The following is a 21,983-nucleotide window of genomic DNA, read 5'->3' as shown; positions in this document are numbered from 1 at the left end:
AGTCAGTGTTACAAATCATACAGTAACAAATTGCACATAAAAACAGAACAAGTATAGATGAGGTTGATAAAGGAGATGCAGATGTGAGACAAAGGGTAGAGGGAGCCCTGCTCGTGAGAGCTTTCATCCACTAATTTGTTTAAAAAAAATCAGGTTGGCTGGAAAAAAGACATCAGCATTTTGTGGCTAATATAACTCATTGCTGTTCATAAAAAAACAATAAGAGGTGGTAGACGACTAGCATCAGGACCGCGGAGAGGTCCTCGGCCACGGAGCCCGGGGCTGCACTGCCAATTTGTCTTTTTTTTAAAAAAAACAAACTTTATTTTTTTTAAACTTTTTTTTTCTTCAAAACTTTTTTGTTTCATGTTCCACGGGGGGGAAGGGGGAGCATGGCACAGTGGGATTGAAAAAGGGGGGGAGCACCATAGTATAGTGTGATGAAGGGGAGCTAGGTGAAGGGGGCAACAGCAACATGGAGGGTGCAGTGTGATCAAAATGCATGGCGATGGTGAAGGGGCACATTATTGTAATGTTGGAGCTGGAGGAAGGCCTAATTATTAATCGTGGGTGGTATTAATTTAACGCCAGGGTTATTTGGAATTATCTAAATGTAGCCATTTTTTTTCAATTAGGGCCCCCAGCATTCCAGGATCCAGACAAGCCGCAACTAAAGAAACCTGCAGCCACAGGTGGTGAAAGTGACAAGAACAGGTAGGAGAGAGCAGTAGATTCTGTGAAATGTTGTGATTCTAGTAGGGACAATGACAATTTTTGGTGAGTGTTGTGTCCAATGTAAGGTGCAGGCCAAGAATGAACTCTTTGTGTACACACTGCATTCTTTCTATACTACACTGTGGTGCTAGATGTCCTGAAAGTCAGGAGTGCTTGGACATATGTGACGCTCTGGCGAATTGAGAGCCTAGTGATTTTGATGTGCTAGCCACGCCCCAATGGCACATTTGCCACACCCCCAAATGCATGACCACACCTCCGAAAAATCTTGTGCCGCCGCGAGGCGTCCCAAAATTTTTTAGCATACTCGACTGTAAGGGGGGCCCCATGAATTTGTTGTACCAGGCCCTGAATTCCTCTTGGCAGCCCTGACTACCATGTAAATTAATGTGATATGACATGCAAAAATACATTTTCTTTCTTTTAGGTTTATTCATCCAGTAGGAAAAGTACACTTTAGTCTGTAGTATTATTATTATGTGTAAACTATAATGCGAGGGAAATAAGTCAACATTTGTGCTTGATAGTGATGTTGTTTTTATTACGAAAAGCCAGTGAAAAAATTCAAAGATGCAGAAATTCTATGCAATTATTGCTGCTAATATTATTTTGTAGCTGCTGTTTTTACCTTTTTTTTTTTTTTTTATAAAGAAAGATGGTTTTATTGCTAGCATAGAAAAGAGTTCTTTATTGTGAAAGTGATCACCTGACCAGATCTATGTTCAGTTTGGCCACACATTTTGATAGACTGTTTAGGCCTATGAATAAGCTGTCCATGGAATGTTAGAAAATGTATAGGCTAGGAATAAAGCTGGGACATTATGTGGTATGGTGTGGCCCGATAAAGGACTGTGAACACTTAAGGCCAAATTCCACTGGTGAAACATGCAAAATTTAACAGACAAGTGCATAATAAAATGAGTATTTCGCAAAATAGTTCTGAAATGTACACTCATCTCTACCTCACACTATCCAGTGACTTTTGGTGATAACGCTCAGTATATGATATTATCACAGAGTAGTGGCAATTATTTACTTTTGTTATTTTTGGCTGTAAGTAATGAGATTCAATAGCAATATATTTAAATATTTTATCTATGACAATATGACTCTCTAATGAAATTTCAGTGCTAGCATAATAGTGCTATTTAGTTGGTGTGCCTTCTCCACTTATAAAACAACAGCTTTAGTGCAAGGCATGAGATGACCCAAGCGCAGGAACATTTTTGTTGCCTATACTTGCAGGGAACACTGTACATTTTTAGTGGTTGTTGGGCATGAAAAAAATGGACTAACATTTTCTTGAACAGGCTAAAAACATAGATGTTTTGTTGCAGATTTTCAAAAATGGGAGAGATTTTTTTAAAATAAGTGTAGACAAGAGACTAAATCAAAGTGAAAACATATTGCATAAAATAATTCACTCTGTAATGAAAATGTAAATAATTGCATTTTTAAAAAGATTATGAAATGCTTATTACAAACAGTGATTACATCATAATGTCAATATGATAAATCAAGATATACATTTTAGATTAAAGTAATTAGTTCAGTGCCTTTAGTTAATTTAATCCAGGTTTAACCTTTTGGCTTTATCTACTAATAATCTAAAACACCCAGTAATCTTATTACATTAAAATTCCTTGGGGAAACAATCATTTACCATTGATTAACCAACAATCCAATTACTAGTACATTTCAATACAAACACTCATTTTACTTAACAAGCTGGTTAAAATCCAGTAGAAAAATGAATATTGCATGTGGTTTGAGTTAAAGTGGATAAAGGATTGAAAGAGGAATCTAAGTTATAATTATATAGCTGTGAAAACAAATATCAATGCATCTACTTATTTTAATAAAATAAAACCTTCATGGAGAAAAGAACAAAACTATGCAATATTTAGAGGGATTCTGCAATTATTGTTTTAATCGTGGTTTATTCATATAAAATTAAATAAAATAATAAAAAAATGTGTGAAACAAATTCAGTACATTTTCAACTCTTTATACAGGAAAAAGGGTACAGGTACAAATTGCGCAGTTTGAATATGATGACCCAATATCTAAAAAAAATGAGAAGAGAAAATCATGTTCCAGCTTTGATGAGCTATTAAAAACATGTCTTATAAATGTAAAATGATCAGTAGAAATATTTGTTGAGCCATTACAGGAAAACATCGCCGTTTAAACAATAATTTTTTTTATAGAGCTCCTTTTACTAAAAGAGACAAGGATAACCACATTCTTTAAAGCTTTGTTGAAACACTATTGCTTGCAAAATCAAACAAGTAATAAATAATTAATAATTATGCTAATTTCCCTGTGATACTGAAATCTGTTACTGATACTTTGCCTTACCTCAATGAAGCGAGCAGGTTGTATGCATGCTAATAAATACACAGGGACATTAGGTTTTCTATATGAGCTACTGCCTTCCTACTGTAAATTATAGAATTCAGCAAGAAGCTTATTGACCATATAAAGGCATGAACTGCCTATGTGCTGAAGAATGATATACACACATACATGTGTGTTTTCAACTGTATGTAGTTCTTCACCAAATTGAATATTCTGTCTTTCTCCATGGTTAGCAGGTTTTGTGCCCCTATGCCATTTAAGCCACTTTTGTTGTCCCTCTTCACTGGGAAATATGGTTGCACAGTGGTCAGCATTTCTGTCTCACAGCTTTGAGGTCATGATTTCAATTCCAACCTGGGCCCTATTTGTGAGTAGTTTGCATGGGTTCCCTCACACATTGCAAATAAATGGTTTAATTGGCTGTGTAGAAAATGTTAGTGAATGGATAGTATTACAATGAAGGCAGTCAGAGAAGTGGCAGTATGGCATACCAGCCCATATCGATCACTGCTTTAAGTACATACTTCTAGGTTAAGTAGCTTCTGTCTAAATTAACCCTAGTGTGTTTATATGTGTGTCCATGTGGCAGGGAATATGCCAAGGATTTATGAAATAATACCATATGTGGCTTTCTGTTCAGCCCTGATAATGGAAGTAAAATACACACTCACATTTGTATCATGTAGCTGTTATTTTTGAGTAATTATCTAAGCTCAGCTCTTATTTTTTGCTTCCTGGATAAACATGCTAAAACATATCAGCATAGGCTGAACTTGATCGGCATTGTTTGCTTTTTTCAACCTTACTACATAACTATCACAGGCATGGATGACAGCAGCAAGGTCCCACCTTTTGTCTTTAATGCATCTTGATTAAAACAAAGACTCACAGCAAGCTGTCGCCTTATAAATTTGCATATAACAAAAGCTGCAATTTGGTCGTTTTCCTGGCAAACAATCTAAAGTGTGAAGGATCAAGTCAGATCAGTTGTATTTTACCACATACCAAATCATTTTGGAGAATTTAAATTATACATTTGGAGTCGCTTATCCTGAATGCTTGAGACTTAGGGGTAGATTTATCAAACCTTCTAAAAAGCAAATGTAGAGTTGTTGCCCAATCCTTTTACAAGTACACATTTACCATACATTTAAAATGACACTCTTTCCACTTCCTGCCCACCATGTTCCTCTCCTGATATAACTGATTGGCAGCACTCCTCACTGCTGCTGTAGGAGAAAGTACTTGGTGACCATATTTGTGTGTATGACAAAACCACCAAGCAACACCATCATTTTTTTTTAAAACTTTGGGGATACCAGGTTTGCAGATAAAAGATCCAATAGATGATTAGCACTCACATTAAAAATTATATTTGTGGAATATTTTCACTCACATATTTTCACCTTGTGACATGGTATACAGTCCCATAATGCAGTAGTGGTGAAGGGCATCACAAGTCAGTATGTAGGATTGTAGTACATTGTTGTAGTAATACAATATGGTACTTCAATACCTCACCATTCCAGGTATATCCTGTACTGAGTTTAAATGATATGTCCACCATTGTGGTCATTTGTTTTCTTTTGCATTTGACATAATAGGCCCATATGGTCTATTTTGCCCAGACAAGTCCCTACCAATCTTGCATTTTTGGGGTAGGGCATAGTAAGCAATCCTGCATACATGCTCATCCCCACCAACACATCATCTCCCATCATCTGCCATTATCAGTGGTTTTAAAGTTCTAACCAATGCTGCACTTGAAAAGGGATATGAATTGGCACCATATGCCATATGGGTTTATTACATTTAATATAATGTTAAAGAAAAAGTGTAAGGCAAAGTACTTCTCTTCCTGCACGGCTGTATATCAGTTATGCTGGGAGCCTGGGTGGGATCTCCTTGATAGGGTGCATGGGGAGGGTGTGTCTAATGAGAAAAGGTTCGAAATGCACTCAGAATATTCTCAAAATGTTCTAGCCTACCCAAATTAATTATGAAAATTCATTCAATGCAAACAATACCTACATCAGTTAGTGTCTTTTATATTACTACTTCTACCCTCAGTATGCCAACGGCAAAGGCATATTTACCATAGGGGGTGCAACTGCATATGTGCCCACAGCTGGTGGACACCTCCTCTGTCAAAGCCTCATGAATTGGGCGGTATATGGAGCCCTTAGAAAATGTTGAAATGGGGCCCACAAATGTCTAGTTACCTGCCTGGCTAGGAATTGGTACTGTGTGACTAAAGGGATGAGACTCTAAATGGTGTGAGGTGGCATTGGGCTCTATCATCATTATTATTATAATCATATTTTACTTGTAAGGTACCACAAAACAATGCAGCGCCAAAAAGTAGGTATAACACAGTTCAAAAAAGATACAAATCATTCATAAAAATAGAACACGTACATACAAGGTTGATGAAGGTTGTGCTGATATGAGAAATAAAGTAGTGAGAGGCTTGTAAGAGCTTGCACTCTGTATGTCGGTATGAAGTGTATGGAGGCATAGGGTTGTGATAATGGCCATGGACTGTATATGTTGACATAGGGATGTATATGCTAGATGTTGTAATTTATATGATGTGCATAAAACTCTATAATATAGTGGACAATTGAGAATGATGTGTGCAGTATTTAGTTTATTGCCATGTAAAAATGTTTATTGATGTGTAAACTTGAGGATGTAAGCTGTTTGTTATTGTAGTAGTTGTAGATGCAACCAAGCAACTTTGACAATCAGTTTTGCCTCTTGGATATATCTACAAGTTGATAATTGAAGATCAAACCTTTCATTTTATTAATGATTACATTTGAACTGGAGACAGTAAAAGGTCTCTTGTTTCTTTGTTAAAGGGACAGCATTTCTTTTGAACTCAGATGCCACAACCCTCAATTCTTCCCCATTATCTTCTTTCATGTGTAGAGCAGATAATGTACCCCCCTTGGTGTAAATGATAGCCATACTAGAGGTATCCTAAGAGTCCAATTACAGTGAAGGCACAAAATCTGCAAGCTTAGCTCTTTTAAACAGATCACAGCATTCTAAATTGAATTCAAACTTCCAAAGCACACTACCACTGTATGTTACAGCTTGTAATGGTCTTTATGAGTGCAAAATAGATTTTCACCAAATAGTGATCATAACTTATTTAATTTATGTTAATGCACATGGAAATAGTATGAACAGTTTAAAAGTTATAACTAACCCTTCCACATGGGTATATTTGTACTGCCTTAAACTATTAATTATGCAACATGCATTTCTAAACACACAACCATCCTATGATTTTGGCTGAATCTATAAATGTTCAACCTGGGCCTTAGGTACAATCCTGTACTCTTACCTGTACTTCTACCATAAACAGAGAATATCAACTTCTCCCTCAAACTGACATCCAGCTACAGACAGATTTTAGTATGTTGGTGGATTTTCACCATATTCAAAAATAGTCAGATTTAGCAGAGCCATTACAGCTTGCATGTGATGGTTTTTAATAAATGCCCTCTTACTGCCATGAGTTAAATAACACAAAACTAAGGGTAAAAGAGCAATATATAAGAAGAAATGTTCAAATTAATTGAGGTCGGAGATATTTTCAATATACATTCCCCTTATTTGTGTAATAAGTCAAAGACCTGTTCAATACTGTGTTCTAACAGGGCGAGGAACTAACGAATGAACCCCTGAACACTGAAGAAGGGATGATGTAGTGATGGAGGTCATGAATTTCCATTACAGTCTATGGATTTGTGGCAGTTGCTATTTACATTAGTAAATAAAAAATAAATTTTTCTTTGAATGAAAAATAAAACTAATATTTTTTTATATCTGTGAAATGGAAAACGGCAATTTCCATTTAGGCAACGCAAGAGCTCTATAAAGAACTGATGAATAAAAATAATATTTTGTTGCTTTTCTTTGTTTTGTGTTCTTCCTGGTCTTAGTTCCTGGTTGAGCCTGTCATGTCTACAAGTGAAATTAGCACTGGGAGAAACAGGTAAACCCTAAACAATTTACACCGATTAGCCACAACATTAAAACCACCTTTCCTTCTTGTCCCGCCAAAAATGCTCTGATCCTTCAAAGCATGGACTCCACAAGACCTCTGAAAGTGTCTTGTGGTAGATGTTAGCAGTAGTCCTGTAGATGTTAGCAGTAGTCCTGTAACTTTCTAGGTGGGGCCTCCATGGCTCAAACTTGCTTTTTCAGCACATCCCATATATGCTTGAGCAGATTGAGATCTGGGGAATTTTGAGGCCAGGTCAACACCATGAACTTTTTGTCTTGTTCCTCAAACCATTCTTGAACAATTTTTGCTGTGTGACAGGGCGCATTATCCTGGTGAAAGAGGACATTGCCATCATGAAACACGTTGCCATAAAGGGGTGTGCTTGGTCTCAAACAATGTTTAGGTAGGTGGTACGTGTCAAAGTAACATCCACATGAATGCCAGGACCTAAAGGATTCCTTGCAGAACATTGCCTATAACATCACACTGCCTCTGCCAGCTTACATTCTTCCCATAGTGCATCCTGGTGCCATCATTCCCCCAGGTAAACAATGCACACACATCCTGCCGTCCACATGATGTAAAAGAAATCTGATTCATCAGACAAGGCCACCTTCTTCCACTGCTCCATGGTCCAGTTCTGGCGCGCATGTGCCCAATGTAGGTGCTTACGGCGCCTGTCAGGGGTCCGCATAGGCACTGTGACAAGACTGCGACTACGCAGAAAACTGCAATGCACTGTGTGTTCTGACACCTTTCTATATAGCCAGCATTACTATTTTCAGGATTTGTGCTACAGTAGTTCTTCTGTGGGATTGGACCAAACGGGCTACCTTCTACTACCCACGCGCATCAATGAGCCCTGGGCGCCCATGAGCCTGTCGCTGGTTCACTGGTTGACCTTTCATGGACCACTTTTGGTAGGTACAAATGACTGCATACCAGGAGCACCCAAGAAAACTTGCCGTTTTGGAGATGCTCTAACCCAGTCGTCTAGCCATCACAATTTGACCCTTGTCAAAGTCGCTCAGATCCTTTCGCTTGCCCATTTTTCCTGCTTCCAACACATCAACTTCAAGAAATGACTAATATATCCCAACCCTTGACAGTAGCCATGGAAACAAGATAATTAATGTTATTCACTTCACTTGTCAGTAGTTTTACTGTTGTGGCTGATTTGTGTATGTAACATTTACATGGTGACTGCTGACCTTGTGCAAAAATGTTCTATATCTTTATTCACTGAGCAGAAACATTAAGGGTCTTTTCCGAACGTGAAGAAATGCTTGTTGTGTTGTGTCATCTTGCTCCTATTTCCTACAACTGTGCCAATTTTTTACAGAAAGCACACAGATCTATGCTTCAAGATGGCAGTGTCTTTGTGGGGTATCAGGGCACTTCTAGCAAAATATGGACTGAGTGCATTGTTCGCAAACCAAAGTAGCTGACTGCACAATCTTAGCATCAGATATGCCAATCTAATTTTCTCACTTCTAATAGGTTCCAGCTTTCAGTACCATATCTAGGCTTACTCAAATTCAACTCTCCACTCCCAAGCTTAGGCTAGGTACACACTACAGAATTTTTAACCAATGTTGGATTTTAAGAACAACTGGAGAAAAAAAGTCCTGATCAGCATGCCAATTTATGCGTACACACTATACATGTTTTAAAAGATTTAACCTCAGATCTTGTGCTCTTCAACTGTCATAAATGTAATAACCGTCGGCTGAGAAGATCATGACTCTGTAAATTCTATTGAGATCATAATCGTGAGTGCATACACACTGCAGGATCAGAAGGCAGTTGGAACGAGATTTTAAACAGTACAACCAATCAAATGAAACGACGATCGGTACTTTGAAACGACTCTCGCTCATTGTGTAAGAATACACACTGATACAATATTGGGCCAAACTGTCGTTTATCGTGTGTTTGGCCCAATAATTGGCTGAAAAACCTGTAGTGTGTTCCTAGCCTTACTAATTCCTTACCATATGACTACATATGCAGTCACATCTATAATTACTGTACAAATGTTCACTAGGCTTGTCCCAAAAACTGTTAATCACCTCCCAACCTCCATGCTCTCATTAATGCTGTTAGACTGTTTCCCAACTTGTCAACATTAAGCCAAAACTCATCTTTTCGGAGATGTCTACTCTGACTCCATTCTAATCATTGCAGTTTCAACTTGCCTGCCTACACAATGTAGGGACTTGTTTATTTTTTTTCTTTACATTCTATGTTCTTACTAACACTATGTAATGTCTGCCTACCTCAAATTGTACAGTGCTTTGTAACATTGGACGTTAATAATAATATCAATATTAAACCAACACTAGTTTGGTGAACAAAGTGATTGAACTCTGCAGTTGGCAAAATTCACTCTACAGTCCTTAACTTCCTGACCTGAATAAATAGAAAAAAATATTATATATATATATATATATATATATATATATATATATATATATATATATAGTGGTCCAAAAGTGTGGAAACACCCTTTCTACACAGGTGGTCTGGATGTATTGGAGAACACTCGATTAATGTTACCTGGCTCATTTCCATTTTAACAAGGTGTTTCCACACTTATGGACCACCCTGTATATAGTGACAATTGTTATGCCATGGGAAAATCATGGTGTGCAAACTGCATCTACCCTTGGAGATTTAAGATCAGTTGGTCTGAATTATCAAAGCAGCTTACAAAAATGCCACGTATTGGACCAGCATTGCACAGCTCTGTGCTTAATGTATTGCAATTTCACACAACCACATCAAAATAAGAACTCTTTAAACATTTTGAATTTACAAAGATTTATTTAACATAATCTGTATTTACAAGTTTTGAAACATATTTGGCATGTACTATAAATAATAAAATTGATACTAAATACATGCACAAAAATACAACTCCTACACATAGGATAGTTTTCATTTCAAGGTTACAAACTGTTACAAAAATAAAACATTTATTTAGAAATTATTAAAATGTTCTTTAAGAGCAAGAAAATATAAAGAATTAACTTGTACCACCAAAACAAAATGTTTGTTTGTAATGCATTTTAATAGGTTGAGTAAAATGAAATATATCTTTTGAATTTATTTTGAAAAAATAGAGTGTTTATTATATTTAAGAGTTATGTTGTTATGTTCCTCCCAATTGACATAAAAACATGTACTTTGTAAATATGCATGTTTTAAAACATGTACATTCGTTAGGATAGGACAACATTCCCATATTAAGTTATGTGCATGACTGTCCTAAGTTATATGATCATTTGTCCTTGTAAAAGTGGGATTTGGGTATTTATACCCATTACTGCAACCTCGACCTAGGTTTTTGCCGGTTCGAGCCCCGACAACCCGGGTCGAGGCTGTAGCATGAATGACTCTAGGTCTAATTCCCGGGTCGGCTGACCCTGGAATTAGACCCGAGACTTTTAGTGGGGTAATTCCCGGGTCCGTCCCGGGTTGCCCGCACTATGAATGGGGATTTTTTTTAAATCCAGGATTGTAATACTGCTCTCATACTGCCGCCAAGCAATATACTGGTTGAAAAACTCGGGTCTCACTATACATAATGTTAAAGTTTGAAGAAAAAAAAAATCACAAGAGGAGCCAATCAGAGCTCCTCTTGTGATGTTGCCATGGAGACTCAGGTAGACCTATGTTCAGTATGAACAGGGTCTACCTGGGAATTTGACAGGTAAGAGCCTCTGCCACCCCTGAAATATCCCGGGTTCATATACCTGGGATATTGCCAGGACGGCAGTATGAAAGTGTTATTACCATACTGGATTTTAAAAAAATCCACATAATAAAGTTACTGATTCACACAAACGTAAGACATATTTCTAAAACACAAATTTAGGCTTAATTAATTTCTCATATACATGTGAAAGGGCTCTCAAGTCTTTCTAACAAAATTAATTGAATATTTCAGTATTTCAGTTACATCTCATTTTATACAACATTTAAAATATGTTTTTATAACAGGTCACCTTTAACAGCTTTGACAGTAGAAATGGAGACTATGAAAAATGTGGGATCTATAAATGTACTCGGAAGTATGTAAAACATTTAGATAATGTCAAAAATGTTAGATTAGATAGCATCAAACATTATAAATTCTTAAGCACTGTAAGTGTGATATTAACACTGTCAAGCATAAATAATATACATGGTAATGTAAATCTAGAATTACTTACAAAAAAGTTACCACTGTAAAAAATATGCCAAAAATATTCATAAATGTCCACATTTCACTTTTTTCATAAAACTCATCTTTTAGGTATTTTTTTCAATCTAGTGCCAGATAGTTTACATTGCTGTATAGGCACCTATTGTAAAGTGCCTTTGTTTAGAGCATCAGTGACTGAGACTCTGTTGTTCAGTCCACCAAGGACAGTGCTAAATGAAACTAAGTTTTAAATTGCAGTTAGGCTTTGGAGTGCCAGAGCTTCACATTTTTAAATGAAATTAAAGCATCAGTGAGGCCATTAAAAATGTTTTAGTAATAACATTGCTGATGATGAGATCAATGTTCTATTGGAGGCTCTAACCTGCTTAGTGATCCACAAGGGTACATACTAACTACCAATAATTTAATGTACTAAAATTCTAAGTACATAAAATCAGCCCAAAAATTTGCACTGCCAGTTTTACACCTGACATTTGCAGGTCTTAATTGCAAACACAGAGCGTATGTGTCCATTTCTGCTCCTGAAAGTGTGTGTCTCATATTCCTGGGGCATGCATCCGTTGCCTAATCCTTCAGCCCACACTAAGCAGTGATCCCTGTTACGAGAGTCCCTGAAAAAGATTAAAAAAAAATATTGATTCCTCATGGAATTAAAGTTGTGCAGCATATGATACATATGCTGAATAATGTTATCTGCAGTATAGTACCATTTACAAAAATACAAAAATCACCTAATAAAGGAATGTTTCAAAATCCTGAAATGGCAAACCAGGGAAAGGGTAAATATAGGTAGAAAGAAGTGGAAATGATAAAAAAGATTGTATAAATAATGAAGGTCAAAACCACTGAATAATCTATTTTTATACCAGAAAAATGGTTGATTGTTCCATCAATTTAGCCAAAATACATAGATTACAATGAAAAAAAATGTTCAAAAATGTAATTTTATATGTTGCCTATGAAATTATTTATTTCTTTAAAAAGAATATTTCAGCAGTTCATACTATTGTGTCTTGATATAATCTGTGTTATTTTATTCATGTTGATTGACAGAGATGGTAAAAGGAAATCAGAAGCAAGGAGGAGGGTGAGTCTAGACAGCTGTGCTTACCTGAGCAGACAAAGATTTCCTGATGAACAGCCTCCTAAGCACCTTCCCACATCAATTTCCTAGAAGATTTACAAAACAAAGACATTTAAATCACATTACATCCCTACTGGTGCAGCACAAAACACATTTGTTTTAGGAGAAACTAGTTTGCATATCAAAAAAATTGATATCCCATGTAAACTCTTCACACACAGCTGAGGCTTTGTCTGACAATACAATAGAAAATGTTAACAAATCCTTTCAACCAGGATAAAATGCATTTGAACTAAATAGTTATATTATAAAATATATAAAATTACTTAGTGTGTAATATGTTTTCAATTGCCAGTGGTGTCAGCAAGGTTATTCAAATTAGGTAGAGAGTACAGATTAGTTAGATAAAGTAGGTTTTAGTTAAAAACTATATTCTTGTTTATATTACACATAGAATTTCAATGGTATGATTATGCTGTTTTGTGCTAGGTGTGGAGAAGACCGTTCTGGACTGTACAGCAACAGTTTCTGTACGATGAACCAGGCAGCTTTGTAAAGCATGCTAGGAACTGTCGTAAAATGCTGAATACAACAGGTAGTACTCCATGACACTCAGAATTTTCCTGTTCTAACTTTTCCCACAACACAGAGACCGCAAATAACCATACTAAGAAACCAGGTATAAGTTATGTTGAATTTACATATGTACAAACCATTGACCTATTGGGCTAGGTGGCTTTACTACAGCTGACCAGTCTTACCTTAAGTCTTTCCTCTTTGGCGCCCTTGGTGTTATATATAACTTCATAGTAATACTCCAGATAGGTGACCCTGTAGCAATTCTCTTTCATTTCACAGGTTTCCACAGTCTGCACAACTTCTGCTCCATTTGGACTTTCAACAATTACTGAGTCAAATTTAGTTGGGGCACATTGAAGACCTGTCAAGTAATATATAATGAAACATTAATCAATAGCCTTATAACCGGGTAAGAGAAACTACAGTGGATGGCAGACAATGCTGGCTAATTGAGCTCAGCAACAGCTAAAGAGCATAAGCCTGTAACCTCAAATCATTAAAGTTGTGTATGATAAGTACTACTACTGTGTATTGCACAGAACAATAAAACATAAATTCCCAGTGAAGTGCTTGTTCATGAATCCTCACCTTTATTCATTAGTGATGCCAGTATTGCTTTACTTTGTACTTCATCTGATTATAATTCCTTTTCCAAGCCTTGCAACTAATGGTTTACTGTATATAAAGTATCACAAGTGTCCTTAAGGGCAAGTTATATTATACCTGTGCTAGCTTCAGGGCTTGAACATTTCCCAACATCCACTGTTGACTCAAAGGGTGTATCTGGGAAGTAGGTCTTCAGAAATGGCATTCGGATGCACTCCTGCGGGATGGGATTGCACTGACAGTCTTCGATCACCTCTACTTCCTGAATTCCCTGGATTAGCAGCACCCTCTCTATACCAACTTTTGTGGGTTGACAGCTGGACTCAAGGGGACATGAAGGTTCTGAGCCAGGGGGAAGAGGTGTATCTGGTTTCCGCTCTTGTAACTATAAAAATAGTATGGCAGCATTACAGTACATTTGACTGAATGTAGCTTAGACATACAGGTAAATAAAAAGCCAGAAATTATGTAATTGCGAAATCTCTAAAACAATATATAAATTATACATTTCAACTGTATATGCAGCAGTCAAGTAACATAAATATATTCAGTAGCATAACATAAAACAATACTGCTACAACACAATGTACAGCGCTGATTTTAAGCCCTAGTGGCTGGTACAAGAACAGGCATTTGAGAAAATATAATTATATATATATATATATATATATATATATATATATATATATATACACATATATATAGTAATACATCAAAACATAGCACTAACCTTTTTATTTTTCAAGAAATCCAGCATTGAAGAATGCTTTGGAAGGCCAGGAATGCCAGCATTGTAGTTTATTCTTTGTGGGACACCACAGTGAGGTCTACATATACCGACGTCTACTCTTACAGGACTGCTTGTTATATCTGTAGAGAAACACAGGCATTATTTTGACATGTTGTCGGGATAGATATAAATACAAGAGCAATAATATCAGAGCTACAATATTTTCCTAAACGACTTATTAACTGAAAAAATGTACAAAAAACTTCTATGCTGCATCTCACTTAATGCTGGCAACATTTATGCCACACAATACACATTTAATTGCATGTATCAAAAAGAGTACCTACCTTGTCCAATATAGACAAAATTGCTTTGTCTTTTACAGCAACCTCGTTCAGCAAATAAATTCCTCCTGTCATTTTGTCTGTTTATTACCCCGTCATCTGCAAGAGAATATGTTTAGTGAGAACTTCAGTTAGAGGACTCTATTGATTTATATTTTAATGGAGGGTCGTTATGTTATGCTTCAAATATAATTGGACAAAAGCAATAAAAAAATAAATACTTACAAGCTGTACAGAGGAAGCAGAAGAAACTGCAGAGGTTTATGATGATCAGCAATGAGTGCTCCATGTCTGATCCTACTTCTGTCTTCAAGATACTGGATGGGTTTGAAAACTTCTGACCCAGACTTTTATATCCTTAGGGAGACAGATCTAACATGTATATTGGTGCCAAAGCTACAATAAGAGGCTGCTCAGATTGTAATCTTAATACAAAAGTGGTGTCAAAAACCTTTAAACTAATTGAATTTCCCCACTTAAATGTCTCTGAGACAGTGGTTAAGGCCCACTTCAAAGAGTTGTTTCACATACCAAATTACCCCCTAAGCTTGGGTCATCTTTTGGTTTTATTTACTAGCTCGGCTTGAGGTGTTAGCTTAAACCACTTGCACTACCCAAATTAAGCCCTAAGTAGCTTTGAGTCTCCTCCCTTTGAAAGGGAAGAAAAGCACTTTAAAGCTATTCATACCTTCTAGTTGTCTTTTATCTGTAGTTAAAAAGTCTTTATGGCACTTTAAATTCACAGGTTTTTTTTTTTATAAACAGACTCTTCAGGGAATCTAAAATTTAGCAATTGCAGTAAGTTGTAGGGCTCCTTTGTAGAAATGCAAACTCAGACGTGCCTATATCACAATTAATTATTACTCACATCATATACCAAAATCATAAATAGAAGTAGCAGTGTTATATGGATGAAATATATCACAATTGCCTTTTTAATTCTGAAAAAGTTGTTGAGACATGTTTGATATTAAAAAAAAATATATAAATGATTTTTTTTTAATATAATCATTAAACAAAAGTAACATAGCGCTGGCAAATGTTGTGTTTATTTCAATAACGTTTTCTGAAAAATATAAAGCTGTGCTAATTAAATTTTAATTTCATGCAAATGTTTTTAAACTCTCAATGTGTTTGGCATATGCTTTCCTGTTAAAATGTATAATCAATAAATATCTATCTATATCTATCTACCTGAGTTGTTCCCTACAAATAGTGTATGCTAGCAGGTTCTAAGTAAACAAATAATATACAGGGTTATGTATGGCTCACATAGTAAATGCCTATTGGGACAGTTGAGGCTGATCTCTTTCACTCACCTGTTTAATTGTGCTGGACGCCAATTTAAGGAACATGAGGAACACAATGGATGGACATCATTTAGAGTCAGACGCAAAGTCCATTTTAGGCACATCTAACAAAAAAACACTATCACGCATGTGCTGAGAGCACCAAATCCGCCTGCATGTTGGACGCAATTAACACTTGCGACAGCTTGCGAGTCACTGCGAGAGAATGGGAGGAACGCGGAATTGTGAAGGCGTGACCATGTAAATAAATCCTAGTTGCAGTGAGGCGTAGATGCAACACACATCAAAACGCGGCTAAAGCTGTGCGGCAGGAATTACGTGGTGCAAGCGTTAGTTATCTGCAGGAACTGCTCGCAGCTCGATAGGGTATTAAGAGTGGGATGCAACTGGGGTTGCTTGCCACTCGTAATACCCTACCAAGCTGCGGCACACTCCCACTCCTACACTTCTTAAATAGACTTTGCGTCCGACTTTAAATGTGGTCCATTGTGGTCATTCCATCATCATCATCATCATCATCACTATTTATTTATATAGCGCCACTAATTCCGCAGCGCTGTACAGAGAACTCACTCACATCAGTCCCTGCCCCATTGGGGCTTACAGTCTAAATTCCCTAACACACACACACACACACACACACACAGACAAACAGACAGACACACAGACTAGGGTCAAATTTTTAGCAGCCAATTAAACTTCCAGTATGTTTTTGGAGTGTGGGAGGAAACCCACGCAAACACGGAGAGAACATACAAACTCCTCACAGATAAGGCCATGGTCGGGAATTGAACTCATGACCCCAGTGCTGTAATGCAGAAGTGCTAACCACTTAGTCACCGTACTGCCCCATGCATTAATTCATGCATTAAGCAGACTCTCATTCACCATGCATGTTTTTATTGTATTGAATATGTCCACATAAGATGTCTCCCATAATAGGAGTTTGGTAAAATACAACTTTTAGCAGTTATATTTGTATTGCCTACAAACCTTGAGTTACATTACCAAATATAGGTCTAAAATTGAGTGATGACTCTTTACCACCTGTAATATATATATATGGGGAAACAAGTTTTATATCCTAAGTATTAAAGTATCTTGCATGTAACATAAATCCAAGAGTTAACCATTTAAAGCAGTAACCAGTCAAATGCAACCAGACTCATTGTGATCCATCAGCCAATTGGGCTGTATAAATATGCCATGCTGAAGGATTTATGTCATGCTATAAGGAATGCTACAAATTTATTGGTTATACAATTGGAATCTAGGATAATACAATATCTATTTTTAAATGTAAAGTTTGACCTGCCCATTTGAAGATGCAAAGGTCTCATATGTTGGCAAGAAATATGTTATATTGCTCACAGCTCACAAAATAGCTCTAAAAAAAGCAATACTTATTTTTTCTTGTGGATCTTTTAGCTTTTAATTTTCTCTGACAGTCAAGAAAAGTTCACTGTGGGTGACATAGTCTGACGCAAAACAAGAGGAGGAACTATTATTTGCTGAAGAGGTAAGGTACATCTCTGAGAAAATAAACCTATTTTTATCATGGAACATATGCAAGAAGAGTATATGAAAGAAAGTCAGCCAGTCATATTCAGATCCAGGTCCATGCAGCCCCTAATCAGACAGTGAAAATCAGCATTAATACTATCTTTGAACAAATCAAGTCATGGATAACTCCTCCTTGCCAGGAAAAAAAAACTCTGAAGATATATAACTATAATAGGCCTTAGTGCATTTTGTATCTTATACATGATATCATTCACTTATGGGAGTCATGTGATATGTAGGCTCCTTGTTTGTTATACTTGCTTGTGAACAATGGATGGAATTTGTAGGTTGTACGAGTTAAGTCACATACTGTGTAATGGATTTTGTGAATAGCTTGTTTTTAATTTATGTTTGATAGTTGCATATCTGTTCACTTCCATTGGTTCAGTGAATTGAATAAATACAATAATTATTTTATTTTACAACACACATTTTACTTGTAGTTTTTTTTGTCTTGTCACATTTGTTATATTTTATCATTATACACTAGCAACAGGATGTCCCTCTCTTTAAGCTCAAAGAAACTAAATTTCACAATGTAGTGGTCAACGCTTGTCACACTGACCTATTTACGAATCCTCAAATTAATATTACGCTAAAACTGTTAACAGAGGCAGCACATTGGCGCAGTGGTTAGCATTGATGCCTCATTACCATGGTTCTATATGTCTGTTTTAGCCAGTTTGTTTATAAGTTTACTATGTTTGTCCTCAATTGTAAAGCACTACGGAATATGTTGGCGCTATATAAATAAATGATGATGATGATATGTGTAGAGTTTGTATGCTTTTCCCGCATTTGTGTGGGTTTTCTCCCACACAGTCCAAAAACATACCATTAACTTAATTGGCTTTTGACAAAAAAATGTGTGTGTGAATGTGTGGTAAGGAATTTAGACTGTCAGCTCCAATGGGGCATGCACTAGTGTGAATAATTCCATAGTATAGCATGTGAGCACACTCAAGATTGCTGCCTCACCCTCTGCAACAAGAAAAGTGTTTTGAGTACTAGAGAGAAAAAAGAGTTATCATTATTTACACCACAGATATTGAGTACACCGCACATCCTTTTCAATGGTCAGGTTGATGTATCACTGCTGCAACTCAATCTTTACTGCCAAGTAAAAAAAAAAACAACATTCAAAATTTATTAAAGCTTTATGTGTAGAGCATCCATGTTATAAGCATTTTAAATCCTCCAGCTCTGGAGAAATTCTGATTCCTCTCTTACCCCCATGCCAGATCCTGTGGTTTTTTTTTAGAGAAAATGTTAATTTTGACTGGTTTGGCAATGGAAATGTTGTTCTTTGGTGTGTTCACAATATAATTATGGCAACATCCTGTTTAAATTTATAATTCAGATCTGATTGTTGAACAAGAAAGTCTGTGTTCAAATTGGCTACACTTATGGATGCTCACTGTAGACAGATCAGCTCTTTCCTGGAAGGAGGCCCCATGTGGTCTGCAAATAAGACACACACATCGAGATTGTGGGCTTTATTTTTGTCCTGCATATAAGATAAAATTACAAACTGGTTTTAGTATTCTGGATCATAGGTGGTGAAAGCACTCAATGTGGCTGATGAAATCATTATTTATATGACCAGTAGTCTGTATCAAAACAGTTTTTTTTTAAAGGATACATAATATTGCTCTTCTTGGACATATAACTATTTTAATGTCACCCAAACAGAGACTCTGAATTACCAGTTAAATTCTAGTAAGCAATGTTCATTTTTAATGTCCACATAAAGGAAAAAAAAATTCTTCCCATATACTGGGAATCACTATATTCCCAGTATATATCACCACATTAAATCACTATAAACTACTTTCCCTGTAGAAGTCAAATGGAAGACCTTTACAGATGGTAAGACAGGTGTGTGTGTGTATTTGAGTTTTCCAGTCTCGTTTATTGACCCCCTCCTTGACCACAGTAGGACTTTTTTTTTCCTCTACATTTTTGCATTCCAGAAGGGGCCTAGTACTTATAAATAGTGGGCACCTTTCCTGGTCAACCTATATAATGATGGCTGCTGGATCCGATGGCTGACTTTGGAAGTTCTGCATCTGCTCCCTCTTACGTATGTTGTCCAGAAGTGGTCCCTACTAATTGTAAGAAACAGGACCCTGCTAAATCAACCAATGAATGTGGGACCTCAACAGAGTACAAGTGGGGGGAAATTAATTTTATAAAAACCTGACAGATGGAAAATCCCTTTAACATGCAAAAAGTAATAACTGAAATTTCAGGTTTTAACTAAAGACAAATTTCTATCTGTTCCTCAAAGGGTGAGAGACATGACACATCTGTCAGCAGACTATTGATTTAGTAGCACTTTTACATTTTTAACAATGGATATTGGTTTTGAGGTGAATCTTCAAAGACAGAGAACAGGTCTATTCTTATGTTTCTTGCTGCTTATTATAAAGGGGGCTTTCAAGTAATGTAAAATGTGTTCACATCTATTGTTTTACAAAACTGTTGATGCTACTTACAACTGTTTAACAAGTTCGTTAACAGTAAAAAGCACCTTTGAAGTTTTAAAGGTTCTGCTGATGTTTTCATTAATGAGAGTGAAATAAGCGGTGTCTGTTGCATGCCATTCTTTGGCCCATATATCACTTCAGAGATGTATATTAGAAAGATATATACTTCCCCAGCAAAAAGTCTTCAAAGATAAAATAATTAAAGTAGTATAGGCACATACAGACACCTCACATAACTAGATGTAATAGTGAATTAGATGATGCAGTCACAAGGATATACTTGAAAATGTATTAATATTTAATATAATTTAAAAATGCAATTTATTTGATTAAAAACATATTTCAACATGGTGAGGTCAGTTAATCTAACATGGGGTTATTAAAAACCAGGGTAAATCTAAAGTAAAGCTGGGTACACACTACAGAATATTACTGTAGATGCAATTTCTGTAACAATTTTACCAACAACTAAAAGTTCCAATCTTTATGTTTACACACTTACATGATTTATCTTCAGATCTGTGCTCTTCATCTCTCATAACTAGAGATGGTCACTGACCCCCGTGTTTTGGTTTTGGATTCGGTTTTGGATCTGGATTACCGTCGTGTTTTGGTTTTGGTTTTGGTTTTGCAAAACCGCCATTGCGTGTTTTGGTTTTGGTTTTGGTTTTGTTTGGTTTTGTTTTGCTATTTTTTGGGAAAATCCATGTTTTTGGGCCTAAATTAACCCAATTTAGTGCTCCAACTGTTTTAGAGACAAGTAATCTAATTGTTGAGGTAATAAATCATCCAAAAAAACAGTTTAATTCTTCGTTGGTAGGCCTATTCTACACACAAAACAGATTGTCTTCCTCTCCATCTATGCATATTGGCAATGCAGCCATCGTCTTGAATGTATATTACACCCTACACTTATAGTTAAATATGTAAAGAAATGGAAAAAGCCAGTTTGGTTTCTGTCTCTCAAGGCCCCCCTCCACTTGTATAAAATACCAAAAAATTCAGCCATTATAGACTGTACAATATTAATTGACATGGAGAAAGCCAGTTTGGTTTCTGTCTCTCTAGGCCCCCCTCCACTTGTATAAAATACTAAAAAATTCAGCCATTATAGACTGTACAATATTAATTGACATGGAGAAAGACAGTTTGGTTTCTGTCTCTCTAGGCCCCCCTCCACTTGTATAAAATACCAAAAAATTCAGCCATTATAGACTGTACAATATTAATTGACATGGAGAAAGCCAGTTTGGTTTCTGTCTCTCTAGGCCCCCCTCCACTTGTATAAAATACCAAAAAATTCAGCCATTATAGACTGTACAATATTAATTGACATGGAGAAAGACAGTTTGGGGTCACTCTGTCTCTCTAGGCCCCCCTCCACTTGTATAAAATACTAAAAAATTCAGCCATTATAGACTGTACAATATTATGAAAAATGGACAAAGCCAGTTTAGGGTCACTCTGTCTATGACACCCTACCCTTAAGGATAAATTGCCCTAACAGCAGCCTTTCAAGATGGTATGTGATATGGAAATGCCACAAGTCCCTTTCCTCTTTGGGGGTAGATTGCACCCTACACTTACATAGAAAGTTTTAAAAAGATGTTATCGGCATCATCTTCAGCTTCATCCTCACCCTCATCAGTGTGTACGTCATCATCACAGACTATCAATTCATCGCCGCTTGAATCCGCCATTAGAGAACAGTCAGTGCTTGGATGTCTTGGATGGTGAAGGCCTTCCTCGTGGAAGATGTAGTTCATTTTGATAAACATCATTTTCTCCACATTTTTGGGAAGTAACCTTCTACGGCGATCACTGACTAAGTTCCCTGCTGTGCTGAACACTCGTTCATAGTACACACTGGAGGGTGGGCAGCTTAGGTATTGCAAAGCAAGTTTGTACATGGGTTTCCAAATGGCCTGCTTTTCTTCCCAGTAAGGAAAGG

The 21,983-nt window shown here is 36.5% G+C and overlaps 1 protein-coding gene and 1 long non-coding RNA gene across 2 annotated transcripts in view; one reads left to right on the top strand and one right to left on the bottom strand.

Moving 5' to 3' along the window:
* LOC142149706 (uncharacterized) overlaps positions 1-21,983 on the top strand; it is a 716,201-nt gene that overhangs the window by 480,294 nt on the left and 213,924 nt on the right. The window lies entirely within an intron of this gene.
* On the bottom strand, positions 10,944-15,454 carry LOC142107127 (uncharacterized). The gene is made up of 7 exons (XM_075190307.1): positions 14,896-15,454; positions 14,674-14,769; positions 14,327-14,466; positions 13,714-13,981; positions 13,173-13,351; positions 12,439-12,497; positions 10,944-11,938 (listed from the first exon to the last, which is right to left on the bottom strand). Exons 1-7 carry the CDS (start codon positions 14,957-14,959, stop codon positions 11,788-11,790), a joined length of 957 nt encoding a protein of 318 aa, XP_075046408.1. The 5' UTR covers positions 14,960-15,454; the 3' UTR covers positions 10,944-11,787.

The sequence above is a fragment of the Mixophyes fleayi genome, chromosome 1 (assembly GCF_038048845.1).
Source record: "Mixophyes fleayi isolate aMixFle1 chromosome 1, aMixFle1.hap1, whole genome shotgun sequence".
Lineage (NCBI taxonomy): Eukaryota > Metazoa > Chordata > Amphibia > Anura > Limnodynastidae > Mixophyes > Mixophyes fleayi.
This window is presented reverse-complemented; position numbering and strand designations above follow the sequence as displayed.

What these genes read in the sequence shown, in the direction of transcription:
- LOC142107127 (XM_075190307.1), bottom strand. Translation starts at nt 14,959, where the DNA reads ATGGAGCACTCATTGCTGATCATCATAAACCTCTGCAGTTTCTTCTGC. An exon ending in AAGCCCTGAAGCTAGCACAG is followed by an intron (nt 13,352 to 13,713) that starts GTATAATATAAC and finishes ATTACTTGACAG; the next exon opens with GTCTTCAATGTGCCCCAACT. An exon ending in GGAAATCTTTGTCTGCTCAG is followed by an intron (nt 11,939 to 12,438) that starts GTAAGCACAGCT and finishes AATCTTTTTCAG; the next exon opens with GGACTCTCGTAACAGGGATC.